At 40.8% G+C, this 9724-nt stretch overlaps 1 protein-coding gene across 1 annotated transcript; it reads right to left on the reverse strand.

The window, feature by feature from the left end:
• Positions 1-8242, reverse strand: LOC115507777 (synaptonemal complex protein 3-like). Its single transcript, XM_030306260.1, has 8 exons — positions 8113-8242; positions 7558-7627; positions 7370-7404; positions 5596-5713; positions 4587-4686; positions 2356-2454; positions 398-502; positions 1-264 (listed from the first exon to the last, which is right to left on the reverse strand). The coding sequence occupies exons 1-8, from the start codon at positions 8240-8242 to the stop codon at positions 211-213; spliced, it is 711 nt and encodes a 236-aa protein (XP_030162120.1). The 3' UTR covers positions 1-210.
• Positions 8243-9724: the final 1482 nt, after the last annotated feature.

Here is a 9724-nt window from a genome sequence, read left to right on the forward strand (position 1 = left end):
TACATATAATTGTGGAATTGCTGCTACCCACGTAACTGTTTGGGGCTTGGGGTTTTAGCAGGAAAAGATTCTTGCACTAAACAAGCAAGCTATGGTAAACAAGATGTACTGATTTCAACTACAATTTTTAAACTACCGCAATGTGGTTCAGTGTAGCTAATGTTATGCTTCTATCATAGCACTTAGGTTCAAGTTCTTTCTTCAAAGTCATCAGAATAACAGGGATTGAAGAGACTTTTGAACAATTGCCAGCTCTTGCTGTTGCTGTTTCAAGGAAGGAAATATTAAACATTTACATGCTATTTAGGTCATTGTTATATACACTTCAGCAAACAAAATACCCCAATGCTCACATCCCTCGTTAGTTCTTAATATTAAATATGCACTAAGTACTTACAACTTCCATCATAATTTTGTTTTGCAACTTGGTCATTTCTTCTCTAACTTCACTTTGTCCATCAGTAAGAAGATGTTCATGGTCCTTCTCTAAGTCCTGCATACTCTAAAACAAAAAGCCTAGTTTAGTTATAAACCACCACTTTTCATCTCACGCACTAAACATGTAAAAGCAAATTTCAAAACTAACATCTCTTAATATGCAAAGGATGCCCGTTATTTATTCCAAGTAAGATATTATACCTAATACATGGAGACCAAAATACCCACCTAAGAAATTTTTTAAATGTTGTGTTTGAGTCAAATATTATTAGTATAGAGGCACAACAGTAGTAGGCTCAAAACAATGGGTTAATAAACAGTTAAGGTCAAGGTGGAGGGAAAAAAAGAAAAAGACTGACAGTCCCACTGAATGAGATGCCATCATTTTAAAACTCTCTAATAAGCTTTCTAGACACCATGTAACAGTGCATTTATAATGACTCATAATCAATGTAGCATGATTCCACTGGAGGGAATAAAATGATCTGTGACACGACCTCTTTAAGTTATGAAAAACAAACATGTGCTAAATCTTTACTATTCACCCAACAAATAGTGATCTACTGCAGCCTACATAAAAAGTGCTGTGGAGGAATTTAAAAATGAATACACGATCTCTTCCTTCCTTATTCCAGTGAGAACAAAAAAACGTGTAAATAAAAACAACACAAAAACTTTATAACAATTAAGGTAACACAACTTGCCGTGACTATGTAGTGGAAAATAAGATTGATTCTGATTTAGTTGGCAAAAGAGTAAGATTTCGGTAGGTAAACGGAAGAGGCAATTGAAAGTATTCTAGAAACAAGGAAGTAATGGTGCGTTAGTTCAGAGAAAGCAACCAATCTGGAGGGGTGGGAGGAAAGGACGAACGTTAAGTATAAAACTACAAAGGGAGCCTTGTTATGGGGGAAGCAGGGCACAGACTTTGAATACCTGAGGGCCTAAAATGGGAAGCTAACGACAGGTTCTCAGGAGGGAAGGTCTATGCTTTGGAAGATCATATTGCAGAATGGTGAGGGATGGACTGGAGAAGAGAACTCAGATGAGGGTTTAGTAGCATAAGCAAGGAATGATGAGATCCTGAACTAGGGAGCAGCAGTTGGAATTCGAAGAAAGATACTAAGGTACCGTTGCAGAGGTAAAGGACACCTCCCCTCTGCCCAACACACACCAAGAAAAAAGAGGAGGAATGTGCAGGATTCTACTGCCTCCTAAATAAGTATATATCTGCATGAAGAAGAGGTCTGTGTCACTGAGGACAGTTGGTCAATGTGCAAATATCACAGCAGATCATTCTCAATTCACAAACATTTGGTCCTCCTCTGGCTTTTTCATTCTGTTATATTGTATTTAGACCTTCTCTTATGATTTTAAGTTTGCATATAAAGTCATTATTAGTCATTAATATTCCAAAAGCAACTATGCCACAAAACACTCATGTAACGCATTTGGAAATAAAAGCAGTATTCATCAATTACCACTGCCTACTCATATTTAACAGAAACCGTCAATACAAGTAAAAGGCACGTAGAAGTGATTTATAGACTTCTTAGTTTCCACTATATATTTATTGCTGATCTCCTCCGAACTGATTGTTGCACAAAAAATTATGATTAAAGTGTTGATAAAGTACCACTTTTCTACACGATACATGTATTTCTAGGTAAAATCCCCAGCTTACAGTTCCCTGTTTTAAATGACTCCCACAAAAGTATTAATTAATCCCCAAAATCAAAACACATTTACCAATTATGTTAAATACAGAGCAATAAACTCCAAATGGAAAATGGTTAACGGTTCAGATGTACAACCTAACTGGGTTTTTTCCCCCACATAGATTCAGAAAGAAACAAACTATCTCCTACTTTTGTACACATGTTATGTTTTATAAGAATGTATTATGTTGCCAAATACCTCTAAGAATTGCACATATAAATTTTTAATTTTTTGCAGTCTCTGATTCTGAACAACTCTAGCTTGTTGAAGAACTTTTCGTTGCTCTTGAAACATTCTCTACAAATATAAAAGAAAAGGATGATAAAATGTGGGTGACATTTAATATTTAGAGAAACATAATTATACATCATGTTTAAAAGGAATATTCTTTCAATCAATACTTGTTAACATTTCCTGTTGTAACAACCTTTATGACCGAGTTTAGATAACTGTGTTCACCACTAATACACAAAAACAATACGATGATCCTACCTAGTAGTCATTAAGTAGGAAATTTTTTTTCTTGCCAATATGGAAAACAGGTTTTAACTCTTGATTTCAAAACCCACAAATGACCCTTCCAAGAATGTGTTTACTACAAGTAGTCAAAAATCTATACACTGATCCTTCCTACCAGTAGTTACAGAGGGATATTCTTTTCTTAACAACGTTCAAAACATGTATTAATTCTTGGTCATTTCAGTATGTACACAGATGATCCCAGCCTTTCCGCTCCTTGACCTGATCTCCAACAACAATTTTGTCCTCTTCCCTACTTCAGTCACTCACTTACATAGTCACACCCTGGATTCTGTCATTCCCAATAACTGCAACATCTACATTATATTAATAAGAGCAAAAACTTATATAGGAGCTGTGTGCCAGGTACTGTTCTGAACCATTTTATTTTTTTTTTTTATTTTTTTTAGCTCAACAATTCTTATTTATTTATTTTTTTTATATGAAATTTATTGACAAATTGGTTTCCATACAACACCCAGTGCTCATCCCAAAAGGTGCCCTCCTCAATACCCATCACCCACCCTCCCCTCCCTCCCACCCCCCATCAACCCTCAGTTTGTTCTCAGTTTTTAACAGTCTCTTATGCTTTGGCTCTCTCCCACTCTAACCTCTTTTTTTTTTTTTTTCCTTCCCCTCCCCCATGGGTTCCTGTTAAGTTTCTCAGGATCCACATAAGAGTGAAACCATATGGTATCTGTCTTTCTCTGTATGGCTTATTTCACTTAGCATTACACTCTCCAGTTCCATCCACGTTGCTACAAAAGGCCATATTTCATTTTTTCTCATTGCCACGTAGTATTCCATTGTGTATATATACCACAATTTCTTTATCCATTCATCAGTTGATGGACATTTAGGCTCTTTCCATAATTTGGCTATTGTTGAGAGTGCTGCTATGAACATTGGGGTACAAGTGCTCCTATGCATCAGTACTCCTGTATCCCTTGGATAAATTCCTAGCAGTGCTATTGCTGGGTCATAGGGTAGGTCTATTTTAATTTTCTGAGTGAACCATTTTAAATAAACATTATATATGATCTCATTTAATCCTCAAAACAACTCTACGAGGCAGGTGCTTTTGTTATGTCTCCTTCCATAATAGGTGAGGAACCTGGGTGAGGCACAGGGATAAACAATTTGCCGCTGATTTCACAGCTAGTACCGGTCAACCAGGATTGGATCCCCAAAACTGGTTCCAGAGTCCAGGCTCTGGACCACTGTACTATACTGGTTCTCCATTTTTTCCCCCAATATTCAACCTCTACCTCCCTGTTTGTAGTTCTCTCCCTTTCTTACTATAGTCCAACACTCTTTCAGGATTAACATCCCATGGATCCTATGACTTTTCATTGCCCCTGATCCCCACCCTCATATTCTTCCTTTTCCTCCTTCCTGGCCTAAATGCCATGGTCAATCATTATACCTATGCCCTCGCACATGTACCTTACCCCCTTTTCACTCCGCCAATTTGCGTGGCTAAACCCCAACCCTGGAAAATCCAACTCTCCAGCTGCTCTGCCACAACCATGCAATGTGGTCTCACTTTAAATTCATGGTCACTATGACACCAACCTAAGTTAGACCCACAATGCTGCTTGGCAATGGCATTTCCCTAGTCCATTCACTGGCCTGCTCTCAGGAAACAATTCCAGGACTTCTTCTCTGCTCCCGAGAGGCAACACCTCCTCCACCACTCTAACTCTTAACTGGTGACCTTCCTGTATCCCTAAATAGACAGAAGCAATTCAGAGAGGACATTCAGTCTCCCACTGCTACATCTTCTACCCACCTTTACCCATCTGGGCTCATGGTCCCTACATTCTCTCCTGTGTTTTTGCATGACCTATTGCTACTTGAGACTTTGATACAATAAATAAATCAATTTTAAAGCCAAAGCTGATACCAACGGCTAGTTTTTCTTGTTGTTTCTGGGCTTTCTGCATGTCTACATTCCACTCCCGAAACAAAGTCAGAAACTGCTGAGAATATTTGCGATGAAGATTCTGCCTGTAAAACATAACAATGAGCACTGTCATAATTCATAAAGACATGAAAGAATTAACCGTATTCAAAACAAAATTGATTTGACACAATTTACACTACAAAAGGAGAAGGCAGTAATAGCATAACAGCAGCTGAAATAGCAGTCTCATGGGAAGCAGAAAGGTGACATGAACAATTTACTCTTATTCCAAAAGTATTGTTCCTAACTGACCAACATAAAAGCTATCTCACATGCCTTACCTCTTAAAAGCTAATGAGGATTTACCGTACTATCAGTTTTCCAGAAAAATTCATTTTATCTAAAAGCAGTTTACTTTTCATTTCTTCTTACTGAATAGCATATATGTTCTGGTATGATAAGTAGATTCATTCAATGAGGATATTATATCCATTTATCATAGAAGATTTCCAAACAGGAATATTTCACTTAAATATATCCCCCGAACAATGTTTTTTGTTTTTTTGTTATTTTTTAAAGAACGGTGAACACAATTTACCTAAAATATGCAAATTATTTACAATATAAGATTAACCTTTTCTACATAACTGAATACAGTTAACTATCACAAGAATAATGGTTTAAGACATTTACCTGAAGTTCAGCTAGTGTAGGTCTAGAATGAATATAAATTAATGTTATAGGAAGAAAACTCAATTGTTATTTGAAAGGGAAGAAAGGTCATCTCTATTGGCTTCTAGGAAATACATCTCAGAATCTGTTAAGGAGTGAGGTTACAGAACTAAGGAATTTATCTGCTTAGAAAAAAAACAAGCAAAATATGTTTTTCGCTGGAAAATTCAATATAATAGAATTTGTCTTAGGTTATTTGCGCCAATGAATACAAAGAAATGATACAAATGTCATCGTGACTCAAAAACAAAAACAAAACAAAAACACTCCAACAACTTCACCTTTGTTCTTGTTGTAGTTTCCAAACATGCTCAATTGTTTCGTTAGTGATTTTGATAGAAGCTTTTGTACCCATTTCGAACATTTTTCTCTTTGTGAGAAGAGCCTGTTTAATGTCAACTGTATGGAAAATAGATATTCACTGAAATTTAAATGTTGAAAGTTATTTCGTTTTCATATATTCAAATCAGTACGGGTAAATGTTGCCTTGGCGATGTGCAAAGTACATTTACAATTTATAATACAGACATCATAAATGTCCAATCACTATGTTGTATACCTGGAACTAATATAATGTCGTATGTCAATTACACTTCAAAAAGCAAAGTAAGTAAAATAAAATTTATAATTCAGGCATCATTTCAAAAAGCAAGATTTGCTCACTATTTTCTGTAAAATCTTTCCAGTGCTAGTATCCCAATTCTAATTTTTCTAACTGCAGGTCACCTTTTAGTTTAGAGATAATGAAAAGGGCTTAATAATCAATATATTTTTCATTATCAAAATGTGTATAAAGAATCTCAAAGACAGACTTTAATTTCCTTCTGAAAATTTGCTAACAGGCACATTTTTCTAAACTTATAAAATATCCTCCAACTCAAGGGACACGTTTACATGGGTAAATGTCCTCCAACTCAAGGGATACATTTAGATGGGTTACCATTAGAATGCATTTTATAAAAAGCACGAAAGTATTTTCTTAAAAATGACCCTCAAAAAGGATAAAAATAATTATATCGCGCATTAAAAAATTATTTTTCAAGCAATCTAGTGAGTGATGCTTTTAACTGCATTTTACTAACAGAGACAAAGGTCGTGGGTGTAAAATTCTAGTTTAAATAAATGAATTCAAAAACATTTAAAAAATATTTTCATGGAGCTTTTTATATAACACTTTCATCCATAAGTGCTGCATTTCACAGAATCTGAATACTTCAAATAACGCTTTGCAGAGCATATGATTTGACTTTATGGATCTACAGTCCATAGTTATTTTTCAGTAGTCATGAAGGATCTGCACTACAATAAAAATATTTTATACACCCAGAATCCATCTATAATAAGAAGTTTATTAGACAGCTCACAAAGCAAGCACTTTGTCGCCACCAAATAGAGCAAAGCCTTCAAAAGATACTTGCTTGTAAGGATGATCTCTATGGAGAGCCATATATTGACTCAGACTCTGCTAAGTGTACTGTCCTATAGTGCAGATGGTGTAAGTGACATCTGACAGAACAACATAAAATTTAGGAGTGTGGATATGATTAGACACTTCTCACTAGCTAGCAGAGTTATTTACTTTGCAACTACACAGTTTGTTAATGAAAAATAAAAATAAAGAGTTATATTAGAGGATTCGATTTGTGCTGCTACTCCAAAGAGAAGCACACTGGAAAGTTATGAAAGGTAGCGAAATTAAGAAAATTTAAAATTGGCAATACACGTTGATACATCACCTAAGCTGTGCACAGAAAAGGCAGTATAAACTTTTCTCACACAGTCTTACACAGTACATTAAGTGTACACGTGCATAAAATAATGGCATCATTCTTACCTCACGACTGTTAGTACCGTTTTCAGTTTTCCACATCAACAGTTCAAAAGGTCAGTAAAGAAACTTACAAAGTTGAATCACACTATAAATACTGGTATAAAGTGCTCTATACTAGAACAAGGCATTAAAACCAGTCTTGGAATCCACTCACTAACATTCCCATTTATAAAAGTTGTATGGATTAAACAATTGTTTTGACTGCAAATATCACTTAAGCATACCTCCAAGCCTTTCCAGCATCTTCTGTACTTCATTCCTGTGAAGAGGTTACATGGAACATTATTGAGTAAGGATAAGCAAAGATCATATTTGCTTTGGAGGAAATGTGTCATTCTAGGATTTTATGGAGAATAATTGTATGAGCCATGTTGCCTAGAGCTGGCAGGTGATAACACTATGAAGACATTACCCCACATCGTCCTCAAATGTTCCTGCAGAAGGACTGCTCTCCCCGGGCTTATCCGGTACTGGATTGTTTCCTGCATTGAAATAAAAGTGGAAAGCATTTTAAAAGGAAGTATGGTATTCTGATCAGTTTTCAGGGGGCGGTAGCCTCGCCGTGTGGAGTTTTTTAGGCCTCTTGCAAGCAAAAGTCTTTACGGCAGACATATGAAAGGAAGGAACCACGTATGCACAAGGTCAGATGAAACTGGATGGGGGACGAGGACCATGCTCTGGAGACGGTGTTGCAAACCTTTCAGGGTTAAGGTCAGACTACACCACCCGGCACGTGTGAGACATTCTGGAAAGAGCAACTGCGAGTGAGCAGAAGTGCTGCTATCTAAGCTTCTGTAATCCTGGTCTGGGATGGGAGGATCGAGTGGGCAACGTCCGGTACATGAAACCGCTTTACACACACACACGTGTTTTACTGCTTACAATGCCAAGGACTCAGAAGCAGCGACCTGCCCCGCGGGTGGTATCTACAGGCGCTGCATCTGCAAAGGTGTCAGATAGAGTGTACCTTCAGGAACAGCCTCCGGCCCACTCAGGTCTCTTCTCTCTTGTCCCCAAAAGTCATTGGCTGCCATACCCGGAGCCTCCACCGGGGCCTTCGCAGCTCTCCTCAGGCGCTTCCTCCGAGGTGGCTCCATCCCAAGGTGTCTTCCCAGGTACAGACAGCTCTCCTGCACCTTGTGAGTGCAAACACGCGTGAAAGAAATGGGGACATGGTCAATGAGCGATGCCAGGCAAGGGTCCTCTGCGCAGATCAGAGCATGAGCGCCCTCGTTGTCTCTCGTTGGGCCAGGAGGGGACAAAGACAATGGTGACAGCAGACCCCTGCCCCCCGTGGCTGTGACCCCCTCTCCCTGGCTGCGACCTGCCCCAGGACACCTGAGTGTCAGGACCCTCTGCCAGATTCTTGCCCCTATGTTGGCACAGCGGCTGTCCCCTGCTCTCGGTCCCCAAGGGACAACGTGCTGGTCTGGAGGCCTAAACTTGGCCGTGACCAAAAGAAGTGTCCCCTCCAAATGGATGGGGAAGAAACCGTTCTGCACCTGTCCGGGGACAGTCAGGTCAGGGGTCTCCTCGACATGCCATCTGGACCCCAGGACAACCAAGCAGTCCTGCAGGGCGACCGGCTGGGCAGGAGGGACAGACGCAGATGCTGCCTCCTCACCAGGTGTGGCCCTGTCCTGAAGAGGGGAACGTCGGGCTCGCTTCCCATCCTGCAGACCCTGCCAGCCCTGCCCTCGAGAGCCTCATCCTGTCCTGTCCTTGTCCTGTCCTGTCGTGTCCTGTCGGAGCCCCGGAGGAATCTGTGGGGACATCACTTCAGAGGTCAGCTCAGCTGCCGCCACCCCCCACTGTCCTTGGGGGCCTTGTCCTCGTCCTATCCTAACCTGTTCTCGTCCTGTATTGTCCTGTCGGATTCCCGTAGGACTCCGTGGGGACATCAACATAGAGGTCAGTACAGCCGCTGCCACCATGCACTGCCCTCGGGGGCCTTCTCTTGTCCTGTCCTGTCCTATCGGAGGCCCAAAGGACTCCATGGGAACATCACCGCAGAGGTCAGCTCAGCTGCCGCCTCCACTCACTGTTCTCGCGGGCCGTGTCCTGTCCTGTCCTGTCCAGTGGGAGCCCCGGTGGGATATCTGTGGGGATATCATGCAGAAGTCCATAGAGCTGCCACCTCTATACACTGCTCTCAGGGACCTTGACCTGTCCTGTTCTGTCCTATTGGAGCCCTGAAGGACTCCGTGGGGACATCACCTCAGAGGTCGGCCCAGCCACCGCCACCCCACTGCCCTCGGGTTCTCAACCTGTCCTGTCCTGTTCTCTTGGAGCCCCGGAGGACTCCATGGAGACACCCCTCAGAGTTCAGCCCAGGCACCACCATGCCACATGCCTTCGGGGTCTCGCCCTGCCCTGCCCTGTTCTCTTGGCCCCCTGGAGGACTCCGTGGACATCACCTCAGAGGTCAGCCCAGCCACCACCACCCACTGCCCTCGGGGTCTCAACCTGTCCTATCCTGTCCTGTTCTCTGGGAACCCCGGAGGACTCCGTGGGGACATCGCTTCAGAGGTCAGCCCAGCCACCGCCACCCCACTGCCCTCAGGGTCTCGTCCTGCCCT

Source organism: Lynx canadensis, chromosome X (genome assembly GCF_007474595.2).
Source record: "Lynx canadensis isolate LIC74 chromosome X, mLynCan4.pri.v2, whole genome shotgun sequence".
Lineage (NCBI taxonomy): Eukaryota > Metazoa > Chordata > Mammalia > Carnivora > Felidae > Lynx > Lynx canadensis.

Excerpts from the sequence above, each read along its gene's own strand:
- LOC115507777 (XM_030306260.1), bottom strand. The coding sequence starts at position 8,242 with ATGGAGCCACCTCGGAGGAAGCGCCTGAGGAGAGCTGCGAAGGCCCCG. Across the intron at positions 7,405-7,557 it reads ACATTTGAGGACGATGTGGG|GAATGAAGTACAGAAGATGC; the intron begins GTAATGTCTTCA and ends ACCTCTTCACAG. Across the intron at positions 265-397 it reads ACAAAATTATGATGGAAGTT|CAACAGCAAGAGCTGGCAAT; the intron begins GTAAGTACTTAG and ends TCCTTGAAACAG.